Source organism: Panthera leo, chromosome F2 (assembly GCF_018350215.1).
Source record: "Panthera leo isolate Ple1 chromosome F2, P.leo_Ple1_pat1.1, whole genome shotgun sequence".
Taxonomy (NCBI): domain Eukaryota; kingdom Metazoa; phylum Chordata; class Mammalia; order Carnivora; family Felidae; genus Panthera; species Panthera leo.
The window spans coordinates 17,616,309-17,643,978 of NC_056695.1; the positions used below are offsets into that span (position 1 = coordinate 17,616,309).

The 27,670-nt window shown below is 36.9% G+C and overlaps 2 protein-coding genes and 1 non-coding gene across 5 annotated transcripts in view; 1 reads left to right on the plus strand and 2 right to left on the minus strand.

The window, feature by feature from the left end:
* Positions 1-20,226, minus strand: part of PPP1R42 (protein phosphatase 1 regulatory subunit 42) — a 52,434-nt gene extending 32,208 nt beyond the window's left edge. For 2 of the 3 annotated variants that reach the window (XM_042923755.1, XM_042923757.1), the window contains exons 1-6: positions 20,030-20,226; positions 13,892-14,109; positions 11,356-11,522; positions 9,342-9,480; positions 7,790-7,906; positions 7,551-7,595 (exon numbers count right to left, since the gene is read on the minus strand). In XM_042923755.1, coding sequence (XP_042779689.1) covers positions 7,551-7,595; positions 7,790-7,906; positions 9,342-9,480; positions 11,356-11,522; positions 13,892-14,020 — 597 coding nt within the window. In that variant the 5' untranslated portion in view covers positions 14,021-14,109; positions 20,030-20,226. The remainder of the gene's footprint in view (positions 1-7,550; positions 7,596-7,789; positions 7,907-9,341; positions 9,481-11,355; positions 11,523-13,891; positions 14,110-20,029) is intronic. The other variant, XM_042923756.1, reaches the window with a different exon arrangement.
* On the minus strand, positions 14,769-14,892 carry LOC122211320. The gene has a single exon (XR_006198628.1). It is a non-coding gene; the product is annotated as a small nucleolar RNA SNORA51 (small nucleolar RNA).
* Positions 20,227-23,505: 3,279 nt separating the features above from the next.
* LOC122210841 (thymosin beta-4-like) lies at positions 23,506-24,044 on the plus strand. The gene has a single exon (XM_042923762.1). The coding sequence runs from the start codon at positions 23,535-23,537 to the stop codon at positions 23,667-23,669; it is 135 nt and encodes a 44-aa protein (XP_042779696.1). The 5' UTR covers positions 23,506-23,534; the 3' UTR covers positions 23,670-24,044.
* The last annotated feature ends 3,626 nt before the right edge of the window (positions 24,045-27,670 follow it).

Here is a 27,670-nt window from a genome sequence, read left to right on the forward strand (position 1 = left end):
AGCTGTCAGTGCAGAGCCTGATGCGGGGCTCGAACTCACAAAATATGAGATCATGATCTGAGCTGAAGTCGGACATTTAACCGACTGAGCCTCCCAGGCTCCCCTATTTATTTATTTTGAGAGAGAAAGAGAAAGAGCAGAGGGGAGACAGGGAGAGAGGGAAAGAGAGAATCCTAAGCAGACTCTGCACTGTAAATGTAGAACCTGATGTGGGGCTCAAACTCATGAACTGTGAGATCATGACCTGAGCCAAAATCAGGCGTCAGACATTTAACTGACTGAGCCATCCAGGTGCCCCTGCTTTTTGTTTTTCAACAGCCTTATTGACACAATTCACATACCATACATTCACATATGTAAAATATACAATTAAGGGGTGCTTAATCATCGGCACAGAGTCTGCTTGGGATTCTCTGTCTGCCCCTCCCCTGTTTGTGCGCTCCCTGTCTCTCTATCTTTCCCTCTCTCTCAAAATAAATAAAGGGAAACTTAAAAAAATAAAGTATACAATTAAATGATTTTTAGTATATTCACAGAGTTGTATAATCATCAGTACAATCAATTTTAGAATATTTTTATTACCCCAAAAGAAACCCTGTACCCTTTAACATTGCTTCCTATATTTCCCCAACCTCTTAGCCCTAAGCAATCAATAATATAGCTATATCTGTCAATTTACCTATTCTGGACATTTCATAGAAATGGAATCTTACAATACATGGTCTTTTGTGACTGGTGTCTTTCACTTTGTGCAATGTTTTCAAAGTTTATACATGTTGTAGTATAAATCAGTATTCATTTCTTTTTATTGCCAAAAAATTTTCCATGTGATTACACGTACACATTCTTTTATCCATCCATTGGTTGATGGACATTTGAATTGCTTCTACTTTTCAGCTATTATGAATAATGTTGTGAACATTCATGTACGACTTTTTTTGTGGATGTATGTTTCCATTTCTCTTGGTGTATAGTGATTAGTGGAGTTTTGTGTCATATGGTAATGCTGTTTAACATTTTGAAGAACTGTTACATTTTACATTCTCCTCAGAGAGTATGAGTGTTCTAACTTCTCTACATTATTGCCAACACTGGTTATTATCTGTCTTTTTAATTATAGCTGTCTCATCAGGTGTGAAGTGGTATACAATTGTGGTTTTGATTTACATTTCCCTAATGACTAATGATTTTGAGTATCTTCTCATGTGCCTATTATCCACTTTGCATATCTTCTTTGTAGAATATCTATTCAAGTCCTCTGCCCACTTATAAATTGGATTGTTTGTCTTTTTGTTACTGAGTTGCAAGAGTTTCTGTACACAAGTCTATTATCAGATATAGGACTTGCAAATATTTTTTTCCAGTCTGTTGTCTTATCTTTTTCACCTCCTTTTTTTTCTAATTTTTTAAATGTTTATTTATTTTTGAGAGATAGAGAGACAGAGCACGAGTGAGGGAGGGGCAGAAAGAGAGGGAGACACAGAATCCAAAGCAGGCTCCAGGCTCTGAGCTGTCAGCACAGAGCCCGATGTGGGGCTTGAATTCACAAACCATGAGATCATGACTTGAGCCGAAGGTGGACACTTAACCGACTGAGCCACCCAGTTGCCCCTCTTTTCACTTTCTTAATGGTCTTCTTTGAAGCACAAAAATTTTTTATTTCATTTAATTAATTAATTAATTTGTTTACTTATACTTTTGGAGTCGTATCTAAGAAATTTTTGTCTAATAAAGGTCATAAATGCGGTGCCTGAGTGGTTCAGCTGAGTAAGCATCCAACTCCGGCTGGGGTTATGATCTCACAGTTCATGGGTTTGAGCCCTGCGTCGGGCTCTGTGCTGACAGCTCAGAGCCTGGAGCCTGCTTTGGATTCTGTGTCTCCCTCTCTCTCTGACCCTCCCCAGTTCATGTTCTGTCTCTCTCTGTCTCAAAAATAAATAAACGTTAAGAGAAAAAAAATTAAAGAAAAAATCAATTAACATAAATGTGAAGGTTTATTTCTGGATTCCCAGTTTCACATTTGTGGCAATGCCACACTATCTTAGTTACTATAGATTTGTAGTAAATTTTGAAATAGGAAAGTGTGAATCCTTGAACTTTTTTTTTTTTTTTTCAAGAAGGTTTTGACTACTCTGAGTACCTTGAGGTCATTATTTCTTCAAAGATATTTTCTGGTTCTTAGTTTGGGCTGCTTGTCAAACTGGATGGCCTAAACAACAAGCATTGATTTCTCACAATTCTGGAGGCTGGGAAGTCCAAGATCAAAGTGTAGGGGTGCCTAGGTGGCTCAGTCCATTATGCGTCCGACTTTGGCTAAGCTCATGATCTCACAGTTCCTGAGTTCAGGCCCTGCATGGGGCTTTGCGCTGACAGCTCAGAGCCTGGAGTCAGCTTTGGTTTCTATGTCTCCCTCTCTCTCTGCCCCACCCCCACTTGCACCGTCTCTCTCTCTCAAAAAATGAGTAAACGTTAAAAAAATTTTTTTTCAAAGTGTTGGCAGATACTGTGATTTGGGGAGAGCATTCTCCCTAGTTTTTTAGATGCCTGTCTTCTCACTGTGTGCTCACATGGCTAAGAGAGAAAGCCCTACTGTCTTTTCTCTTCTTGTAACAACTCTAATCTCATTCATGATGACTCTAGCCTTGAGACCTAATTATTTCCCAAAGACCTCACCTTCAAATACCATCACAGTGGGGATTAGGATTCAATTTATGAGTTTTTTTTTTAAATTTTTTTTTTAACATTTATTTATTTTTGAGACAGAGAGAGACAGAGCATGAACGGGGGAGGGTCAGGGAGAGAGGGAGACACAGAAGCCGAAACAGGCTCCAGGCTCTGAGCGGTCAGCACAGAGCCCGATGCAGGGCTTGAACTCACGGACCGGACCGTGAGATCATGACCTGAGCTGAAGTCGGAGGCTTAACCGACTGAGCCACCCAGGCGCCCCTCAATTTATGAGTTTTGAAGAGACATAATCATTTAGTCCCCTATTCCTAGGACTCCATTTTCATACATGTTTGAGTGCTTGTGTCTCACAAGCCATTGAGGCTCTGCTCATCTTTTAGTGTTTTTACTTTCTGTACCTTAGTTTCAGTAGTTCTAATGTGATACCTTTAAGTTCACTGATAATTTCTTCTATAATATCTAATACACTTTTAATCCCATCCAATTAATTTTTCATTTTAGATACATATTTCAGTTCCAAAGTTATTTTTTTCTTTGCATCTTCCATTTCCCTTCTGTTTGTGTTCATGCTTCCTTTAAATTCTAGAGCATATTTATAATAGCTTTTTAGAAGTCCTGTCTTCTAATTCCATCCTCCATGTCATTTCTAGATGTTTTTTCTTGAGTGGCTTTTCTCCAGTTATGATTTAATTTTCATAGGGCTTGTTTGCTATTTCCCTCCCTGCACTGTGGTCTGGAAAGTGCCTTCAGGCAGAAAGCTGGGATAATTATAGAGCTCACCTTGTTTGTTTTCATGCTCTTAGAGTCCACAGTCCTGTGTCGCTTATAGTTCAGTGTCTGAAGAAGTTGTTTCACACATTTTGTTTGGCTTTCTGTGTGTATGTGTGTGTGTATGTGTGCGTGTGTGCGCATGCGTGTATGTGATACTGATTCTTGTTTTGGTTAATACATCATGGCCCATTATGTTATTTAAAAGAATTTTTTTAAGTTTTTATTTATTTATTTTGAGAGATAGAGATAGAGAGAGCGAGCATGAGTGGGGTAGTGGCAGGAGAGAGGGAGTGAGAACTCCAGCATGTGGGGCTTGAACTCACGAACCGTGAGATCATGATCTGAGCTGAGATCAATAGTCCAACGTTTAACTGACTAAACCACCCATGCAGCCCTATGTCATTTTTAAATACAATTTTATTTCCCTTTTTTTTTTTTCTTATTTTCTGATTCTTATGCTTTTACTAGTCACATGTTGGATCTCCTGAATTTAATTCTCTACATTTCTTTTTTACTTGCTTATTTTCCATTCTTTCTCTTTTGTTCTTTCTTGGAGAATATTTAATTTAATATTTAATTTCTTCTATCCTTATTCTAAATTTTGAAGTCCTCTCATTCATTTAATGTTCCTTTTTAAAAAAAAATCCTGTTTTGGTTTCAAGGTTATAGAATCCTTTTTTATTTCTCTTAAATTAATTATAGTGGGATTTTTTTTTTGTTTCCATATTATCAGTTTCTCCAAAAATGTTTGTTTCTGTCTTTCTCTTTGATTTTACTTTTTATTTTTTTAAGTTTATTTATTTTGAGAGAGAGAGAGTGCATGTGTGAGCAGGGGTAGGGATAGAGAGAGAGAGAGGGAGAGAGAGAGAATCCCAAGTAGGCTCTGTGTCATCAGTGCAGAGTCTGACATGGGGCTCGAACTCGTGAACCATGAGATCATGACCTGAGCCAAAATCAAGAGTTGGGCGCTTAACAGAATGAGCCAGCCAGGTGTCCCTCTCTTTGATTTTAGAAGCTATTTTCAGATTAGTGATGCTTAGCTACTTTTTCATTCACGAAAACAAATGCGACAGGCTTGTTGACTAATTAATTGGTCTCACTGTAGGACAATTAGGCATGCTTAGGTCATGATCTCATGGTTTGTGGGTTTAAGCCCCGCATCGGGCTCTGTGCTGATAGCTCAAAGCCTGGAGCCTGCTTCAGATTCTGTGTCTCCTTCTCTCTGCCCCTCACCCCCATGCATGATCTGTTTCTCTCTGTCTTTCATAAATAAATAAATGAATGAATGAATGAATAAATAAACCTCCAATCCAGTCACTCCTTTTCATCTCCAAGCAACCATTTTTTTTAACCTCTGTAGTAGTCTCCCAGATGATCTCTTTGCTGTTATTCTTGCAACCTATTCTGCACATAGCTGATAGAGAAGTCTTTAAAATATAATCCTTTCAGTGACTTTCTAATGCACTTAGAATAAAGTCAAACTTATGATCATGGCCTAAAAGATCTTTATGATCTCTCCCCTATCATAATCTTATGTTATACTGTTGCTTCTTCATTCATTCAACCAATTATCTATTGAGCACTCACAATGTGTTAGAGACTGAGCTAGGCACTGGGGTCCCTATCATAGTAAATTGGCCTCCTTTTTGTTCCTAGAATACTCAGAATCTTTACACCTGCTGTTCTCGATGCTTGGCATGTTCTTTCCTTAGCTCTTTGCATAGATTGTTTCTTTATCATTCTTCAGATCTCAGCATAAATGTCATTTCCTCAGAGGCTTTTTTTAATAACCTGATTTAAAATATCCACTGACCCCTTTTCCATTATGTCATCCTATTTAATTCCTTCATAGCCCTTTTCACAATCTTCTCTGCTTATTTATTTTCTGACTGTTCCCTCCTCTGTGTCATTTTAATGTAAGCTCTTTGAGGGTAGAGAGACCCTGTCTCTCTTGATCATGGTATCCTCAGTGCCTAGAACATGTTTTTGAAGTCCAAGGGCAGTGCCTGGCACATATGATACCATAAATATTTTTAATAGACTAGCTTGATGGGAACAGGTTCAGGAAACACTACACAGGGGAGGTAACATTGAGTTCAAAATAAAAAAAAAAAAGGGTTTGGTTATTTAGACATTTATCATTGGAATGAATAATTAATAGTAATGAAAGTGTTTATTTTGGTTACACATTTATCCTGGTTATACATTATTAATGTTGCCTAAGAATAATTATTGTAGGTGAAATAGCTAGGTCTTAATGTCATTTAGAAAAACTTCCTTTGGGATCATTTGGAGGCAAGAAGTTTTGTCCCGTTATCAAACTTTCATTTTTCTGTTCAGAGTTAAAAGCATAATAGAATAATTTGTGTTATTTAAAAGATTTTTTTAACATTTATTCATTTTTTAAGAAACAGAGACAGAGCACAAGTAGGGGAGGGCAGAGACAGAGGGAGACACAGAATCTGAAGCAGGCTCCAGGCTCTGAGCTGTGAGCACAGATGCGGGGCTCAAACCCATGAACTGTGAGATCATGACCTGAGCCGAAGTTGGACGCTTAACCAACTGAGCCACCCAGGTGCCCCCCCGCCCCCCTGCCCAAAAAAAATTTTTTTTAAGTAAGCTCCATGCCCAGCGTGGAGCCCAACATGGGGCTTGAACTCACAACCCTGAGAGCAAGACCCAAGCTGAGGTCAAGAGTTGGATGCTTAACCAGCTGAGCTGCCCAGGCACCCCTAAAACTTAAAGTATTTTTGAATGCAGAATTTATCCCATGAACTTCTTACATCCTTCATGTTGTAAGTTGAAACAATTAATTGAGTCATGCTTCCTTATTGGTCTTTATATTTTAAACATCCATCCTGATCAGTGGCATTTTGGGTGTTTTTGAGGAATTCATTAGTAGTATAATACATATAATATTTATTTTTGTAATTATCTACTGCTTATAGTAGTTATGGGATGAGCTAGGTAATAGGTATGAATTTGGAAACAAGGTCAGAGAAAAAAATTTTTTTAAGTTTATTTATTTATTTTAAGAGAGGGAGAGAGAGCGCAAGCAGGGGAAGGGCAGAGAGATAGGGAGAGAGAGAATCCCACACAGGCTCTGCACTGTCAGTGCAATGCCAAGCGTCAGGCTCAAACTCATGAACTATGAGATCATGACCTGAGCTGAAATCAAGAGCCAGATGCCTAACAGACTGAGCCACCCAGGCACCCCAGGGAATACTTTTTTAAGGTCAGTGGATAGCTGTCTGGAAGTAGTTTTGAAAACAAGAGCGCTGTTATGGGAGAAAGAAGCTGTTCGTTCCTCTGGTGGCTCCATGTAAAGAAATTATAAATGTTTTTTTTTTTTAAATAATTTTTTTAACGTTTATTTATTATGGAGAGACAGAGAGACACAGAGCGTGAGCAGGGAGGGGTAGAGAGAGGGGGAGATACAGAATACGAAGTAGGCTCCAGTCTCTGAGCTGTCAGTAGAGAGCCTGCCGCGGGGCTTGAAGTCACAAACTGCGAGATCATGACCTGAGCCAAAGTCAGTCGCTTAACCAACTGAGCCACCCAGGCGTCCCTCCATGTAAAGAAATTATACCACAAGCCATCCCACTGCCAAATCAGAAACTGTGAGGTTATGACAGGGCTCAGCTTACAGATGACTGTTTCCAGGAAGCCTTCCCTAGCCCCAGGCTGAGTTAGTGCCACCACAATACTTGCGAAAACAGAATCACATCGTTTTTTCATTACTTGTTGACTGTAGGTTTTTTGAGCCCTTGGACTATAATCTTCCTTCTTCTGATTTACACAGAATAGTACAGTGCCTGAGAGACCTGTAGGTGCTCAGTGCGTATTTGAATGAATAAATAACTGAATGAATATGGGATGATATGACATACTATGACATGAATATAGTTAGTGCAAATTAGAATAAGTTCAAGATCCAGGTACTTTCCCAAGGAGCAGCAGCCTGGAGAGAGTTCAGATCTAATCCCAGTTACTAGAAATTCATTCATTGGGAGATCACTGTTAAGTGGCAAGAAATCTAGTCTCTAGAGGGAAACATTTGCTGGCAAAATATTACAGAGAGGAAAAGCACATACTTTCTTCTCAGAGAAACTTCTTTCTGTTGGTGAGGGGTGGAGGCACTGGGGTATGAAAGAGAAAACCAGGTAAGAGGGCAGAATTATGCAAATAAATATATTAAGAAGTAGAGATTCATAACCTAGTTTTAGAGTAAATCTAGAATAGTTTTTAAAGTAATAAATTTTATAGATATTTAAAATTTTTTTAAATCACAATTTCATGTAAATATTTTTAAACTAATTTTTCTTTACACTACCTTCACATGCAGAAGTTGGTTGTCAACTGCTATGAGCTGATTAAGATTCTCCAGTATTTCTAAGTCTCTTATGTCATCAATATTATTATTGCTGATATTCAATATAGAGAGGGATTTCTGTAAGAAAAATAAATTAGCATTAGTAAACAGTCTAATTAAATACTATATATAGGAACCAGAAATCTTAATCTGTGAAAAATTTAAGATTTATCAGTTCAGGCTGTTTTGCTCTTTAGGTAAGAAAATTAAAATCCATGGAGATTTTGTTTCTATGCCATATGTTTTTTCAGACATAACTTTGGGACTTCAGTAATTGTGATATGACTTACTATTTTTGTCTAAAGTTCTTTCATAAGTCTCATTTTCCCTTTCCAGAATATAAAAGAGATTTATAGAAGAAAGAAGCCAGGAATCAATAAAGAAAAAAGATGCCCAGCAAACAAATGTTAACACAGTGTAGAAAAATGCTTATTTCAGTTTAAGCAAATTATCATTTTCTATTAAATATCACTAAGATTTGTACTTATGTAGGAAGAAACAGTTTTTGTCTGTTTTTTAAAATAGGAAACATAGGTAAGAATAAAAGAATATCTGGTTTTTATTTTTATCTCTCTCTCTATAGTTTCCTCTTGATAATCCACATGTTCAGAGGTACTTAAAATAATAATTAGCTAATTAACAAGAGGGATCAACATTGGCTGTTAGTGAGGACATAAATATACAATAGAGCAGCATTAAACCAAAGCCATCTTAAAATCTATGATGGCCCAGTAATCTCTACCAAGATTGAGTCTACCCACCAAGGCATCTATATAGCCAACTTTTAGATAATATACTTCTTGATACTTTTTAAGACTTTAAATACAGCTTAAAAGGATTATGCCTTATATTTAGAATTTTGGAATCTGCTTGAATCTTTGCAAAACTTGAGCAAACAAAAATGTTTTTAGTGGCATTTCATAATAAATGGCATTTCATAAAAAAGCCACCTCTGGCTTCTCAACTAATTGTGACACCTCCGCAATGTATCTGGGTGTCAGGTCACAGCTGGAGCATCAAATCTGGTACTCCCAGATCTACCTGCTTCTGATGAGGCAGAGCCACATGTAAGGCAGCCTACAATGAAATCAGAATCCAGCGAGAAGACAATTTATCATCATCATTATTCTCGGTTGTTTAAAATTTGCCAAATAATTGTCCATTACTCTTTCCTTAAACTTTTTCCTAAAATTTTGAATCATGATAATCACCAAGGTTGAAATTATGAATGAATTGACATCTGGATTAGAACTTGATAATTTACATAACTTTTTTATATCCTTCTTTTGATACTTTTAGTACCCTAGAGGCAGGCGTTATTATCCCAACTTTATAGCTGCTGAGTCTCTGAGAAATTATGTGAGAAAAGTTAGTTTTAGCCCTCAAATAAATTAACTGGCCATATAAACATACACAGTATGTATAATGTCCAAATATACCTTTGCCACCTTCCTGTTCCATTATAACTGTTAATCACTATATTCTTTGTCAGAATATTCAAATGTGGCCTTACTCCCAGAGAGTGAAGAGTTCTTGGATCAAACAGAAGCTTTTCTCCAAGGGGAAGCCTCTGACTCTCAACATGAAGCTCTCTTAGTCCTTCTAATCCTTCTAAACCTTCTATGACAGCAATATAATTGCTTCCCAAATACCTGCAAAATATAAAACAGCTTTATTTTTATTTATTTATTTTTTTATTTGAGAGAGAGAGAGAGAGAGCGAGCATGTGAGCAAGGGAGAGTGCAGAGGGAGAGAGAGAGAATCTCAAGCAGGCTACATGCCCAACACGGAGCCTGATGAGGGGCCTGATGTGGGGCCCAATGCAAGGTTTGATCCCATGACACTGGGACCATGACCTGAGCCAAAATCAAGAGTCAGATGCTCAACTGCTCAACTGACTGAGCCATCAAGGCATCCCAATATAAAACAATGTTAAATAGACATTCTGAGAACATCATGATCTGTAAACATAATGAAAACATAGTAACAATCACTGAGCTGTGTGAAAATTATACAAAGAATGCAGAAATATGTGGAATTTTCTCTTTACAATGAGCCAAAGAAAGGTTTATTTATATGATTCTTACACTTAATTTAATCTAAGAAATTATTTTTTTTTAAGTGAGAGAATTGGAATGGTCCTTATTAAATGATCTACCAGTACTCCTTTTATATGTTAGAGCACAGAAAAATCATGTGGGTAGTAGGTTTAAAAATGAAGGTTTTTAGGGGCGCCTGGGTGGCTCAGTTGGTTAAGCATCCAACTCTTGATTTTGGCTCAGGTCATGATCTCATGGTTCATGAGTTTGAGCCCCACGTCCGGCTGTGTGCTGATAGTGCAGAGCCTGCTTGGGATTCTTTCTCTCCCTCTCTCTCTGCTCCTTCCCTGCTCGTTCATTCTTGCTCTCTCAAAATAAATAAATAACCTTTTTTTAAAACAAAATTAAGATTTTTGGGCCTAACCCCAGAGATTCTCATTTGGCTATCTAGGTCAGAACCCAGAAATCTGCATTTTTTAAAGTGTTTATTCATTTTTGAGAGGAGACAGAGAAAGAGAGAGTATGAGCAGGGGAGGGGCAGTGAGGGGGGACAGAGGATCTGAAGCAGGCTCTGCACTGACAGCAGTCAGCCTGATGTGAGGATCGAACTCAGGAACCATTGTGAGATCATGACCTGAGCTGAAGTTGGACGCTCAACCGACTGAGCCACCTAGGCACCCTGCCATCTGTGTTTTCAATAAGCATTTCCCTTATCTTCTTCCCATTTTGAGGTTCTTGGCCCACTTTTTGAGAAGGACTGATAGTTCTTCCAGTCTGGGAAAATAAATCTACCAGACTTCATTGAATTAAAATCATTATAGGCAGTAAATGCCTTTTTTACACTCAAATCTAAATCAACGTTATCAACTCTCTGACCCTGCCCTTTGAGATGTGTGATTCTTAAAGACACAGAGCTCATTTGGTTTCCATGGAAAATCAAAAATCAAAATCAAAAAGTTTCCATGGAAACTTTTTTCCCCAGTTGAGCCTTTAAGGATGCTTTAGGTATCCTTATAAGTGGTTAAGACACCTTACTCTCCTGCAAAAGAAAAGTATGTCAGGCTTAATGAAACAAATTGCCAAGTATAACGCGTGTAACACTTTATTTTGCACTAATAATAGTACAAGAGAATAAAAATTGAGGCCTATTCCACAAAAGTGCAGATAATGGAAAGGTCTGCATGCAAAAATATTACTGTAATGATGACAAACAATTATGTTACTTAAAAATAAAAGCACTAGGGGTACCTAGGTGGCTCAGTTGATTAAACCTCCAACTTGATTTCAGCTCAGGCCATGATCTCACAGTTGGTGAGATCAAGCCCCATGCTATCAGCATGGATACTGCTTGGCATTCTTCCTCTCTCTCTCTGCCCCTCCCAGCTCACGCGCGCGCGCGCGCGCGCACGCACACACACACACACACACACACACACACACACACACGAACTCTCTCTCGAAAACAAACATTAAAAAAAAAGCACTTACAGTTTTTCCAGTTTCTTTAATGACCTGAGGTTCTCTATACATGAAATACAATTGTTTTGTAGGTACAGGTGGGTCAGATTTGTAGCATAATTCAAGTTAGTGATTTCACTAATACGGTTATCATACAAGTATAAAACACTAAGACTTTTGCAAGGAGAGAGGTCTCCCTAAAAGGAAAACAAAAACAGGTTATACTTAATTTCTCCTGAAAACTTAGAAGTTTGTTTTTAAGAAAGTTTTCCACTTTCTGTACATTTCCTTAAGTTTAATATAATAGTGTATCTCTGTTCTTATTAGCACAGTAAAAACAAGACTAGAATGATTATAAAATTAGTTCTAGGTTTTAGTATCCTGTAACTATATCAGTAAAATTGTATTTGTTAAGAAGGAATTTCCTAGGGCAAGCAGTGTTTCTTGGAAGCAATTAGGTTTCTCTGGAAGTTGAAACATTTAACAAATTAATGCTTCAACATTGTAGAATAGAGATTAATCATTCTGTGGAATTAGAAGGAAGCTGTTATTTATAATACTGAAAATGGGAAGTCATTGGATATTCAAAAATAATAGATGAATAAATTATGATAGTACTATTGAAGGGAATACTGTTTAACCATTAAATATTGTTTAGTTTCCTTAGTAATATTTTATAGATCTCAAAATGAAAACAGTGCATTCAATATGACCCACTATTGTAAAATTATATGAATACATGCCTAGAAAAAAGACTGGAAGGACATCACCTACGTGTTAATAGTGGTTTTCTCTGCATGATAGGATTATAAGTTTCTTTTTTTATATATGTATTTATATTAGTGAACATCAGTTACTTTTGAGATAAGAAAATAATTAAAGGTATTTTTAAAAGTCTGCCATTCTTATGTGGGTGGTAGAGTCAGCCTAGAGTAAGTAGGCAAGAGCTAGAGTGAAGTTACACTCAAAAATACCTCAGCTTGGGATGCCTGGCTGGCACAGTCAGTGGAACACGCAACTCTTGATCTTGGGGATGTAAATTCAAGCCCCATGTTGGATACAGAGATTATTTAAGAAAAAAAAACACCTGAAAAAATCTCAGCTTTTATTAACAAGTTCTTTTAAAATATAACACCATCTTGGGGACTTATAAACTTAAGTTTATAAGTTATTCTTATCTTGGTGTGAATTATATATAATTGACCCTTATACAACATGGATTTGAACTGCATGGGTCCACTTACACATGGATTTTTTTTTCTGATAAATACTATATAGTACTGTAATATATTTTCTTATTTTCTTAATAATGTTTTCTTTTCTCTAGCTTTATTTTAAGAATACAGTATATAATACACGTAACGTACAAAATATGTTAATTGACTTTATGTTATCAGTAAGATTTCTGGTCAACAGTAGGCCATTAGTAGTTAAGTTTTTTGGGAATTAAAACTTATATGAGGGCTTCTGATTGTGTTGGGTGACAGGGTATTGAGGAGTGTGGGGGTGTTGGTATCTCTAACCCCCATATTTTTCTAGGGTCAGCTGTACCTAGTTTGCTTTCCTCTTAACAAGGGTCATCTACACCAAAGGAGCACTGATTGTGACAGGACAAAAGAACAGCAGAGGCTGTCTGCAGAGGGCAAGTGTGTAATGGTATAATGATGTAGAGAGTTTTCTGGGCAATTGGATTCATGGGGAGAAGAATCACTAAGAAACTGGAAAGAAATACAGAATAGGAACTTGGTAGAGTCTGCAAAAAAAAAAAAAGTCTTAATTGACACTTGTGCCTGGGGCTTTGTTATTTTTTTCATTCACTTGAAAAACATTTATTCAGCACTTAATATGGGTTAGGCACTGTGTTGGATGGGGGATTTAGAGTGATATGAACAAAATAGACATCATCTCGGCCTTTATGTACCTTATGTTTCTGAGAAAATTTCTCTCATGTAGTCTTTATCATTTTATTGTAGGCATTAGACATCAATACAAATGGCCTACAAGAGTTATTGCTCCCTTTAAAGTTACCCACATTAAGGCCAACTTAACACAGAGAAAATACAGTGTCAGAATATATCCAAGTAAACAGTCTTGTCTGATATAAATGGCAGTATAACCTACATTTATATAATCAGTTAAATTATGTGTGAAAAAGATTTCACTGTTAAAGTTTTAAAATATGGTATTCATATAGTTCATTCTTACTACTTGATATGTTAAAAAACTCATATTCCAAGCAGCTGGAATTATACAAAAGCGTTATCTTTGAAATTGTTTTCCAACATAACACTTTCAATTCTAGTTTGCTACATAGAGTATTTCAGGGATAGATACATATATTTAGCACATAGATTTAACAATCACAATGATATATTTTGTAGAGATTTAGTTTTAATAATTTTAATATCATAAGCATGAAATTAAAATAAAAATACAATATACAGCTGACTAATCAAAATACAGTTGAGTATGATCAAAATATAGTTAATAAGGAGGTATTTTCTGAGACCAATTTCTAAACTTTACATTGTTAATTATGTAAAAATAGGAAATTTAGAATTCTTACAATTGTATCTATATTTTTGTCTGAAAAATTTAGATGAGTTATTTTCTTCAGGTATCGTGAAGTGGTTTCTTCTTTTCGGGGTTTAAGATTGTTACTTTTGGCAATTAGATCCAAGGTTAGTCGAACCATGATTTCTCTATAAGTCAAACTCTCAGCAGTAGCTCTGTTCTGATACCATGTCAGGAAGCAGGTTTAACTATTGTTTTATGCTCAACTTTCTATAAAAAAAAAAAAAAAAAAAAAAAGCATTATGTACATGGCAATTTAGGAAAAATTATTTTGACTTGCTCTTTAATTTTCTCATGTAAAACTATTTGATAAACTACTTCAGAGACATTTTAAAAGGCATTTTCTAAGTTTATAGACTTAATTCTTCTTATAAACAGCTTAAAAAACCAAAATTAATTAAATATACAATGTTCATTCATTTCTATTTTTAATATTTTCCTCTCCCTAGTATTGAGTTGTTACTGTGGGCATCTTTTAAAGGATTTTTTTTCCCTGTCAAGGAGTATCATCTGATGTTTTCACATGAAGGCCCAGAGGTTGGTCTCTACTCAAGCTAGTGGCAGTTGAGAATGAGACCAGAATGGTCTTCTTTTCCTTTTTCCATAGAACCCATGGTGATCATATTTTCTAAACCCTCAAATCAGAACACATGATGTAAAAAACCTTGAGTATGCACATAGGACAGTGGGGCAAAATACTTGAAAATGGAGTTGGCCTTGAAATTGTTATAGCTGCAATCCACAAAGAGGCAACACAATGCAGTGTTTTTCAATCCAGACTGCCTGGGTTCACATTTGGTCCCATTGCTTACTGGTCAGGCAATCTTGGGCATGTTGCATCAGTTTCTTCCCCCCCCCCCCCCCCCCCCCAGTGTCCCCCATTCACAATACAGACCAGGAAAAGGGCCTGGGCTGAGATGTTTATGGATGGGTTTACTCTGCCTCCTCTTTCTATACAGTGTAAGAACACAGCCTCATACGCACCAGGAGGCTACGTTACGTCTGTTTCTTATAAAATTAGGATAATAGTAGTACCTACTTCCTAGGGATATTGTGAAGATTACATGAGATAAAAATGTATAGAATATTCTGCACAGTGCCTGGTACATAGGTCAACAAATGTTTGCTATCACCATTATTGTTTCACTGTTTTGTTTACAGATAAGGTGAACACTATTTACTTCACTGTTTCACCTGGAATATATTAGGGCTGTTAAATAAGGGGAACATACTATCAAATAATTAATTAATTAATTATCGATTTATGTGAGAGATCCATATGTGGTCCATAAGTTTGAAGTAACCCATTTTTTTCCAACCATCACAAAACTGTGATAAATAACCACAGTTTTGTAAAATTTATTGTCTTTTTAAAATATAGTTTAAAACTGAGCATTCTTTTTCTAATAAATCTGGAATTTTACCAGCCAAACACCTCAGTTTGTGTAGTATTCTGGACATGAAATCAATGCTTAGGAGGAAAGTGAATTCAGTAGAAGATAAATTCAGTTTGCATTATCACATATTGACATATAACTACCCAGGCTATATTATATAAAATGCCCACAATAAAATATTTGAAGATATGGAATGAATCATTTTATTTCAAAATACAAAATGTAATCTGTAGAATAAAATCACTGAATTTTCATAGATTTTTGAAATTTTCATGAATTCATTATTTTTAACAAAAATTTAAGATTATTGTTTACAGATCAAATTTCAAACATGACAATAATATTCTGAACAAAGTTTCTAGTTAAGTAAAAATAACTTTTACTAATATTGCCTTAAAAATATTTCATGATGAAAGTTTAAAGAATAACACCCACACTCATGGACCTACAGGTAATCTTAAATATAAAAGGTTATAAATACACTTGTATTCCCTTTATGCCTTTCTTCCTATTCTTTTTTTTAAGTTTATTTATTTTGAAAGAGTGAGAGCAGGGGGAGGGGCAGAGAGACAGGAAGAGAGAGAATCCCAAGCATGTGAGGCTCAGAGTCATGAATCTCGAGATCCTGACCTGAGCTGAAATCAAGAGTCAGTTGCTTAACCACCCAGGTACACCACCCCCCTCCTTCTCCCTATTCTCTTATTTTTAGAGTTTAGAATTAGATGTCTCTATTCATGTCTTTATACTTTTACTACAGATGTATGTATATCTAAACAATATATAGTACTTTTTAAAACATTTTTACAGTCATAAATGGTATTATTTTTTAATGTTTATTTTGGAGAGACACACATACACACACACACAGAGCATGAGCAGGGGAGGGCAGACACACACACACACACACACACACACACACACACACAGAATCTGAAGTAGGCTCTAAGCTCTGAGCTGTCAGCACAGAGCCTGATGCAGGGCTCGAATCCATGAACCATTAAATCATGACCTGAGCCAAAGTTGGACCCTTAACCAACTGAACCATCCAGGTGCCCCATAAATTGTATTATTTTGATTCCAACTTTCTTTTTTTGCTTAATGTTTTGTTTGTTAGAATCATCAAAGTTGATGTGTATAGCTCTGGAATATTTGCATTGCTGTGAATATTCTATTGTAAGGAATTTATTTCTTCTAATGATAGATCTTTGGGTGGTGTTTTTTTCTTCATTTGCAATGTTGCTTTTATGGTTCTTGTATACCTGTCATCTTTAGCACATATGCAAGAGTTTCTTTAGGGTTTAAAACTAGGGATGGCTATTTCTGGGTTGCACATTTTCAACTTTACTATGTATTGTCAAATTGTTCTCCAAAGGAGTTTTACCACCGGCAGCTAAGAGAGTTCCTATTGCTCTACTATGCAGTCAACATCAGTGTCAGCACTTGATATTGGCAGTCTAAATTACTGCCAATCTGATGGGTGTGAAATGATAATATCATTGCTTTTGTTTTTTTCTCAGATCTTTTTATATATAAAAAAGGGATTTGAAAACAGCCAGATCAATAGTCTCATCTCATTATGTTTTAATTTGCCATTCTGTAATTGCTAGAGATTGAGGGTCTTTTCCTGTTTATTGCCATATGAAGTTCCTTTTCTGTTAGTTGTGGTTTCTTATATTTTTCCCATGTTGACTTATGGGTTGTGTTTTTATAAGTAATTTTTATTTTTATTAAAAGATTTTTTTTTTTAATTTGAGAGAGAGACAGAGAGAGTGCATGTGCACGTGCGAGTGGAGGAGGGGCAGAGAGAGAGGGAGAGAGACTCCCAAGCAGGCTACTCACTGTCAGTGCAGAGCCTGATGGGGTGCTCAGTCTCATGAACCAGGAGATCATGACCTGATCTAAAATCAAGAGTTGATGCTTAACTGACTGAGTCACCCAGGCACCCCTATAAGTAATTTTTAGATACACTTATATTTTTATCAGATACCAGTATTTTGTTGATTATACATGTAGCAAATATCCATTCCCTGACTTTAGTTTGTTTTTCCTCCTTTTTTTTCTCCTAGTTTGTGTTTAATGGCATCTTCTAAAAAACAGAAGCTATATATTTTTTTCATGTAGTCAAATGTATCATTTTTTTGCTCATGTTTTATGCTTTTTGTGGCTTATTTAGTAACCCCTTCCCTATCCACATTTAAGAGAAAGACCTTTTTTTTTTCTTGTAAACATATTTAGTTTTGCTTTGCTTTGTAAATTTTGTCTGCATTACTGTGATCAGAAGCAGCAATCAGTGCTCAGAGGACAGATCCTTGATATTTGGTGGCTAGTATGTTTTTTGCCCATTTTGGCTTCTACAAGCTATATGTAAGGTACTCTAGAAACCCTGCTACTGGGTTGTGTGTAGGGGATGGATAGTTGCTGTAGAACTGAAATTGACCAAAATTTATTTCAGTTTATTGTCTAAGCCTTCTCCTGGAAGTTGTTAGCCTTCAGTAGACTCCAGGTTCCAAAATACTTATATCAGACAGATTCTGCCAGTGCACTTGTTGTCTAGGTGGGGAAACAGTTGCTTCCTACTCTGCCATGTTCCCAGAATCCTTTCGTCCTTAACTCTTTCATACACATTTTAAAAATCAACTTCTTGGGGTGCCTGGGTGGCTCAGTCAGTTAAGCGTCTGACTCTTGGTTTTGGCTCAGGTCATGATCTCATGGGGTCATGGGATGGAGCCACACATCAGGCTCTGTGCTGACAGCATGGGGCCTGCTTAGGATTCTCTCTCTCCCCCTCCCATTCTGCCCCTCCCCTGCTGGTGCCAGCATGCATGTGTGCTCTGTCTCAAAACAAACAAACAAACAAACAAACAAACAAACAAACTTAAAATCAACTTGTTATGTTCCATGAAAAATCCTGTCAGGATTCTGTTAGGAATTGCACTGAATTTATAAACCATTTGTGAAGCACCAACACATCTCTAATATTGAGACTTCTTTTCCATCACTATGGTATGCCTCTCTATTTTAGGAGTGCTGCTTTAATGTAGTTTTATAATTTTCTTGTAATTAAGGCCATGCATAAGTTTTTTAAAGTCATTTTTAGGGATTATATATTTTTGTTGATACTGCAAGTGACATTCTTTTAGGAATTACATTCTCTAGAGCTTGTGTATAGAAATGCAATATTTTAAGAAATATTTGAAATATTTAAAATATGATTTCTTTACCCATATTTTAAAATTTTAGACCCTTTTCTGGAAATTTCAAATATCACTTTTACACTGATAACCGGTGAAAATGCACATCTTAAAGTGGCTGTACACCCCAGGATTTCTCTCATAGCTGAGGCAGGAACATACAGGTGGCCATACAGGAGCAATCCTGTACTATGATGGGGGTGATGCCCTGTGGGGGTAATTTTTACACATGGAAGACAGTAGTCTCAATTATTTATTTTCCCTTCTTTCTTTCCCCCATGCACTTTTAGGAGACACAGCCATTTCAAAGGGTCTCTCTGAAAACAGCTCTGGTCTTTTGGGTTACATACTGGGTTGTGTTTGTTTTTCCATCTCTTTCTCATTCCTTTTTTCCTTCTGTACTACTTCCCTAAAATTAACAACCCCCTCCCCCACAAAATGTGTTATTATATGAATTTTTGCTTCAGGCTCTGTTTTCTAACCTGGGCTAAAAGAGAAAATTTGGATCATCTGAATCGTCATGAATGACCATGCTATAAATGGATTTTGGCTCTAGGTTCCAGTACACAAAGTGGTGTTTGTATAGAAATAAATTTGATTTTCTCAGATAACTAGGACAGTAAAGAGGCAAATGTGATATAGAAATGAAATATTTATTAAACCAAGGTAAGGGCAATGGACCTCATCAACAAGCTATAGGAAAACATTCCAGGAGCTTGAATATGGAAAGGGATGCCAGTAAGTGAATAACACACAATAATAGAGACTTAAAAGAACCTGCATTGTAGCAGTCATATCCACACGAAGATTTAATTTCATTAAAACACCACCATTCATTTTATTAATGTAATATTAATTTAAACTTTATTGGTATTGTAGTTTGTTTTAGAGATATTATAACCTTCAGGTGTTTAAATTGAACCTAGTTTGGATTTGGATACATTTTAGAACATTATAACAAAAGTAATTAAGTCAACATTTGTGGGGTGTCCTTGCTTTTCTTTTAAAAGAGGTTCATTATTTTCTAAAGTTTGTGAAACTACTTTTTCATAATTTTTCCCTACTAGATACCTGTTATCTCAGGATTCCCCTTGCTAGGATATCTCTGTCTGGATTGCCAGTGGGAGACAGTTTAGAGCTGCTTTACAGGCACTCTGGGAATCCATTTTAGTGGACCCCTTGGCTTAAATTATCCTTTGGGGCTCCCACAGGCTACCGGCAGTAGATGTTTCCGATTTTAGTTTGTGTATTTTCCTTTAGCGAGCTCCAGGCTCACTGGCTTCCCAAAGCTCAAAATCGCGGGGTTCCGCTCTCAGGCTTTTTTCCCCCTTTACAAACTCATACCCGCGCAGATCCCGCTCCCTCACTCCGCGGCCACCCCTTCACCCGTGTCTCCCTTCTCTAAAGCGGTTTCTCAGCCTTGCCTGAGTCTATTTGTTTAAAATACAGACTTTCAGATTGATTTTCTGGAAACTCTAGATGTCTAGAGATAAGGCTCAGGGGTCTTCATTTTAACCAGTAACCCAGGAAGGTCTTACTTACTGGCAGACAAGTTTGAGAAACGTGGCTTTATGGTTTCTTCAGCCCCCAGACTTCTTCCCTGAAGGCACCTCTCCCCTTGCGGGAGGAACTGAGTCTGGAAGTCAGGTTTGTAAATTTCCTCAGTGTCTGGTTCCTCCGCAGCCTTGGTGCGGTTGCCAGGCGACCCAACGCTCTTCCTAGGGCATGGCTTCCGGGAAATCTCGCGCGAGGTGTCTGGAAGCGTCAGGTCTGGCGCTGGTCCCTGTGACACTGGTCCCTCTCTGTGACGTGGCGGCCAGAGTTTGATGGCGACTAGATGGGGTCTGAATGAAGCTAGTTTGGTGAGGTCGTGAGGCATCGGTCATGTTAGCGGTTTAGTGAACCAAACAGTAGCCAGAACAATTTTTTGCAGGCCACAATTTCCCCTTCTTACTAGATGATCCTTCTATCAGCTTTAAACGTTTCAGTGCCCAATAACCACCTTTTCCCAGCAACAGACCAAAGTATAGCGCCTACTCCACCCTTTCTTCAGGAAAAGAAAAAAAAAAGTCTTTAGGGTGACATTCTACTTCGTTCATCATGACCAGCTTCGCTGCTTGCTTCTTGCCCTCTCTTCTCCAGTATTCTGACACTTGGCCCAATATGCCCTGTTTTAAAAGAAATTTCCCTTCGTCTCATAGCTTTTCAAAGTAGCAATAGGGCACACTTTATTTCCTCCTTAATTCTTATTTTCCCTTTTGAGTTCCAAGGACCCAGCTTGGAATTAGCACATCCTTTCTGAAGCTTTCCTATGTACTCAATCTTGTTAAGTGTTTCTCTTTTCCGCCCCCCCCCCGCCCCCCAGGATATATTAAATTCTTTAACATAGCATTTAACATGTTGGTATATATTTGTTACCTATTAATTGTATCCAATAAGCTGGTAAATTCTTTGAGGGCAAGGATTATGTCTTTAACTTCACTATTTCCAGGACTTGGCAAAAAGTGCCTTGTACATTAGCAGTCACTCTATAAATGTTTGTAAAATGAATAATTTATAAGTGAAGGGGAAGAATAGAACAAGGAACTGACATTTACAGTGGATAGACTGGCAGTCATTAGGGATATGGTAAATTGAGCAGTCTGGATGTAAGAAACAGTGCAAGCCGGAAAACAGTAACACTTGTGATATTGGTGGGATGGGGGTAGGGGTATGGGTGGTGTAGGTGTGGGGAAAAGTGGAAAGATGTTATTGCTGTTCCTTGAGCAAAGAAGCATCAGAGTAGAAGACTGTTAGAGTTGCAAGGCAACTTAGTGCCCATGTGTACTGTCCAACTTGTCATGTTGCAGATAAGGAGACTCCCAGGCCTAGAGGGAGGAAAGAAATATGCTACAGGTCACCTCTGAGGTGACAGAGAGGGGCTTTACCCTTGGGCTCCTGATTTCACCCTAACCCTAACCCTAACCCTAACCCTAACCCTAACCCTAACCCTAACCCTAACTCTAACTCTAACCCTAACCCTAACCCCTTTTCTTATATCTCATTGACCTAGAAGAAAAGATAGGGGGATATGGACAGATGAACCCTTATCCCGTTCAGGACATTGTTGCTAAAGTCCAGTTGTGAGGCAGTTTCGGCCTGGATTAGGTTGAAGGCAAAGGAAGTGGCAAGGAATGAACAAATTTAGGAGGCATCTTGAAACATGATTTAACAGAGATTTATAGGATAAAGGGAGGAAGAAGTTGAAAATAATTCCTGGGTATTAGCTAGGATAAAGGAATGATAATGGAGAAAGAGGAGAGGTAGCAAGTAATTTGAGGGGAACTCAATGAGTTTGGTTTATACATGCATGTTAAGTGTGAAGTGAGGTTTAATAGTTTCCAGCATAGAACTAATCATTGAAACCATGAGGTCATAAATGGCAGTGTGGGAGAAGGTAGGGAAGTGAGAAATAGCAAGTCAATAACTAGGCCAAGTAGTTTGGATGGGAGAGAGAAGCAAAGCTGGTTAAGATGTCAGAGTCATCAGAGATGAGATTTGTTCTGAGGAGAAATGATAATTCAGTGATTCATAAATTAACAATTTAGATTCAGATATGGGAGAGTTTGAGGAGGAGGGGTACCTAAAGAATAAAAAGCTACAGGGATGCCTGGGTGGCTGAGTTGGTTAAGTGTCTGACTCTTGATTTCCACTCAAGTCACGATCTCCTGGTTTGTGAGTTCCAGATCTGTTGGGCTCTGCGTTGACAGTGAGGAGCCTACCTGGGATTCTCCCTCTCTTTGCCCTTCCCCCATGAGTGTGTGCACTCTCTCAAAATAAATAAACTTAAAAAGAGAGAAAATATGTGAGATATAATCCCTGTCTAGTGGCACACAGTGTTAAACAATAATCTGTGTATTTTCCAATGTGGCAGTAATTTGGCAGACCACAAGAAATACTTGTCTTCAGTGACACGTTTAGTGTAAAGTACTCTAAGATTTACACTTTGACAGATGTTGGTAAATTTGTATTTGCAAAAGAAATGTTGTGAAGTCTTGAGAATCATTTTAAAAGGCACTCTTGGGCCAAAAAAAAAAAAAAAAAGGCACTCTTGGAAGAATAGTGCTATGAAGCACATTTTAAAAAGTCTCCACTGGAGTTTCCAAGTAACTTTAGTTAGAGCAAGTAACTTGCGCTCTTTGATAGAACAAACTGTCATTTAGGAGGGCCCTACATGGCAAAGAACTGAACATGACATCTAGCCAACAGCCAATGAGGAACTGAGACCTATTGTTTAAGTTTGGAAGTCAATCATGCCCCAGTTGAGCTTTTAGATGGAACCTTATCCCTGGCCAACACCTTGATTGAAGCCTTACGAGAGACCCTGAAGGAGAGGACCCAAACTCCTGACCCATGAAACCTGTGAAATAATAAAAGTATATTGTTTTAAGCCACTAAGTTTTGGGGTAATTTGTTTTGCAGCAATAAATAATACAGGGAGCAATGGAAAATTCCCTTAAGCAAGGAAGAGATGCTTAGAAATTTGGGGCATGATTCTTATTTTTATAGGATATTTGGAAAGGAAATAAAGTGATTACAGAAAGTTTTAGTTTAGGTGGAATGAAAAGTTTCTTAACAAATATCCATTTATAGAAGCTGCATTTGTAGAATAGTACAAAGAAAACCCTTTGCTTATGGATGAGGCAGTTTCCATTCAAGGTATTACTCCTGATTTCTGTAACCTGGGGATGATCATTTAATTAAGAGCTTCATGGCCTACTAATGCCATGATGTATACAATATGGGAACTAATAACAAACAACTTTTATTTATTTAAAAATGTTTAAAAAATTATTTATTTTGAGGGAGTACAAGAGTGTGTGGGGGGGAGAGGCAGAGAGAGAGAGAATCCTAATCCTTCCTCTCAGTGAAGAGCCTGAGGCAAGACTCGATCTCAGGAACCATGAGATCATGACCTGAGCTGAAATCAAGAATTGGTCACTTGGGCACTAGGCGGAGGCCACTGCACAGATCGGACCTCGCTTGCTTGTGCACCTCCTTTGCAACTATGACTGACAAACCTGATTTGGCTGAGATTGAGAAATTTGATAAGTCGAAACTGAAGAAGACAGAAACGCAAGAGAAAAATCCACTGCCTTCAAAAGAAACGATTGAACAGGAAAAGCAAGCAGGCAAATCGTAATGAGGCACGCGCCACCAGTATGCACTGCACACTCCACAAGCATTGCCTTCTTATTTTACTTCTTTTAGCTGTTTAACTCTGTAAGATGCAGGGAGGTTGGATCAAGTTTAAATGACTGTGCTGCCCCTTGCCACATTGAGAACTACTGACAAACAAAGGCGCCTACCTCTCCCATCTGCTTGTCTGACTGGCAGCAAAGGAAAAGAACTTGTATGTTGGTGAAGGAAGAAGCTGGGTGGGAGGACCAGAGAAATCTAAAAACCAAGCTGGTTCAAGGTGTCCTACAGGCTGTAAAATGCAGTTTAATCAGAGTGCCATTTTTTTGTTCAAATGATTTTAATTATTGGAATGCACAATTTTTTTTAGTATGCAAATAAAAAGTTTTAAAACCTGGAAAAAAAAAAAAAAGAATTGGTCACTTAACCTACTGAGCCACCCAGGTGCCCCAAGAAATAATTTTTAAAAAACTTAGTAACTGATTTCTGTCATTTGCTATATTATATATTCTATAATTGTAAATGATTTGTACACAGGTTATATATCAAAATCAGTGAAACATCTTGTATACCTGTATACTTTATTTAGTTGCTTTATTTATTTGACTTCTCTCTGGTTTATTTTAGGTCAGCTTGTTTGAAAAGAGCTCCTTTCCTTTATGCTTGTTTTTGAAAATGGCTGGTGCTTTTTTGCTAATGTGTGGCCCTTTCCATATTTCCATAATGGTGACCCTTGATTGAAAAACAATTTTTTTCCACTCTTGTTTTAAATCTATTAAAATTTGAGAAAAAGAAATTTGAGAAAAGAGATTTATTTTATAGTGATTGCACAGTGTAACAAAAGTCAATTTCCCATACAAAGACGTGAACCCATTTAATCTTGTCATTGTAAAAACACATATTGTTAATGTTTCTTAAAAAGTTGAAATGTCCATTGCATTTGTTTCTTCACTGAACAAATATTCACCAAGTACCTGCCATGTGCCATTGTTCAAGGTGCTGGGGATACAGAAGTTAGTTAGACCAAGTCCCCAGGCTGTTGGAGCTTATATTCTAGTCAGCGGAGAGAGGCAGTGAAAAAGTTAATAAATCAATGACCAAGATAATTTCAGATTGTGGTACAGTCTGTGAAAGAAATAGAGTGAAACTGGGGTGGAAGGAGGGAAGGAGAGAGGTGTTATCTTAAGATGAGATGGCAAGGCCTCTCTGAGGAGGCAGAATTTGGACAGAGACTTGAAGGCTGAGGAGACTAACAAGCAAGGCCTGAGTGCCTGCAAGGAAGTGTTCCAGGCCTGAGAAACACCAGTTTGAGGGCTTGGGGACAGGGGTGGGGAGGAGTGTGGTGTGTGGTGAGTGTTGAAGAACTGGATGAGCTTAAGGACCCAGAGGACAGTGTTGCTGGATCCTTTTGAGGAGGGGGAGGGAGAGAATGGAATGAAAGCAAAACAGGAATCCATCAGCCCTTAGGCCACAGTGTGAAATTTGGATTTTGATATATAGCAGCATTTAACCCATAAGGCAGAATGTAAAATTTCCCTTTGTTTTTAGGAAAAACTAATTTTATTATATTTAAAATTTGAATGAAAGAACAGTTGTCACTTTATTAAAATTTGAAATTCAAAATCTTGATTGAAATGTAATGTTATATGGTATTATCATTTGTGCTCCCAATTCTCATATTTAATATAGCTTTAGATCTGGGGATAGCTAGAAGTTCATTGTGTTGTTGTCTGTCTAAATAAATTACTATTTCAATAGTTAATAGTTCCTTAGTTTTAAGTGATGTAGTATTTTACCTAAATATTAAGACCATTTAGAATGTTTAAAAATAATCTCCTCTGAAAAGTGGTGTTGATTTGTAATTCTCACATTGGTGACAGATCAACTTTTCTGACGTTATAGAACATTTCAGATAGTTATAATTATTCAACCATGATTGTGTCCTCATAATGTCAGATCATAAATTAAATTTCTTATTTATCCTAATTTGTGTTACTTTATTTAAGCCCAGGATATTAAGATAATAGCCTCAAGTATACTGGAAACACATGCAAGAAACGATAGATGGATTACATAGAAGTTGAAGGAAAGGATTAAAGCTAAATACATGCATGTTTTAAAGGATTTATCTGATATCATAAATACAGTACAAATAATAAATGCAAATAAATTTAGTACAAATAACAAATTGAACTGAATATGAGGATGTGGTATGGGGTAGTAAATTCTAGGAACAAAAACGGAGCTATTTAAATCAAACATTTATTTGGAGATGAGCTTTTATCAGCTAATTTTTCAGGAAGGTAAATAATTTAAAGTTATGACTATTAATGATAAACATATTCATAGTTATGTGATAGATATTTATAATTCTCTATAATCTAACATAAAGGTCACAGAGCCCTATTCTGAACAATATACTTCTTTATGCATATGCCTCTTAGGTTATGAGAAGTACAACTGTAGTTCATCAAAATGTGCCCCAAGGCACAATACCATTTTACTCAGTCATTAGTAAGGTTAGCATAATTGCTTAGTATAATCCAAAGAAAATATGAGTACTGACATCAGGGACTCTCCAATTTGTTAGGCAATTGTTCCATAATTTTTGGCACCAAGATAATCCACATGTTGAAAAAGCAATTAATCATTGGTGCTAGTTATCAAGCTGTGATTTTAGCTATTTCCTCCCAAATTTGACCCCAAATGACAGAGTTCCTTATTTTATTTTTGAAATATTCTGATTTCTGAGATCAAAAGTTTAAATATGCCAATCTGGTTATAGTTGAGTTGAGCTTTGTGTTATTAGTTTTCTAAAATAAGTAGATCATAACTTTATCTTTACAAAGGTAGATGGTATTTCTTCCACTAATATTTGGATAAAAGGTTTAGAAAAGTTTAGAAACTTACAGACTGGTTACCTCAGAAGAAATTAATTAAAATCTTTAAACTAGCATTTTCGCCCCAAGAAGGTAAATTTATTTGCTGTTGGAACTTGTATCGAAAACAGGCCAAAACAAGAGAACACACAATTAGATTTTCAATTTTCTAACTAATATTTTGCAAACACAGTGATACAGATACATCAGTTACTAAATAATGAAAGTGAATGAAATAAATACCTCATCATAATTTTAACATTATCACCTTTTACTTATTTTATGTAATAAGGATGAATAAAAATAACAGCTGCCATTGTGTCTAATATATTTTCCCATCTTCAAAAAAACAATACCCAAACAACCCCTGCCCTCACATTGTCCACCAATGTATGTCTTTGGTGTTTATAGTTAAAACAATCCAGAAATATAGAAAGAAACCTTGGAAATTCAATAGTCTCTGTTCAGTTCAGTTTATTCAGCTACATGTGGATACAGTGCAGGCTTCGCAATATAAATGAACTCCTCTCTGCATGCATGACTTACGCATCTGTACCTCATCACTCATATAAGAGTTTTTGGAAACTCTGAACCTCTGCAATATGCAGCACTGCAACTCTCAGTTTCTGTGATTCATTGTTGCTTATGCTCTTGCTCTTCTGTGTTTATTTTCCATACAGCTGTGCTGTTGGTCAGTTTATTATTACTATTGTGCAATGCAGTGATTTTTCAAAATTCTGAATACCAGGTAGTCCTACTAATTTGTGACAACAGTCTTCACACTAGATCCCTCAAATGGAGCACATGATGTTTGGTCTCAGAACTTATTTTCCAAATTCAGAAACAATGGAGCACAAATGGCTTCTCTTCCCATTGGTTCTTTGTTCTTGGCAGTACTGCTGATTTCAAAATAACAGCATGTGTGGTATCTTATTGTTAATCAATAAGTAAAACCTGTAGAATGAAGAACTCACTTCATAATTGGACATTGTAACCAAAAAATGGTAGTAAATGCATAAATTCTCAATAATGTATAGCACTGCTGAATTGTTTTGAACAAGAACCTAGAGATGCTAAAACAATATGGAAAATTTGGAACACCCTTGATTCCGGGATCTTGCTGTAT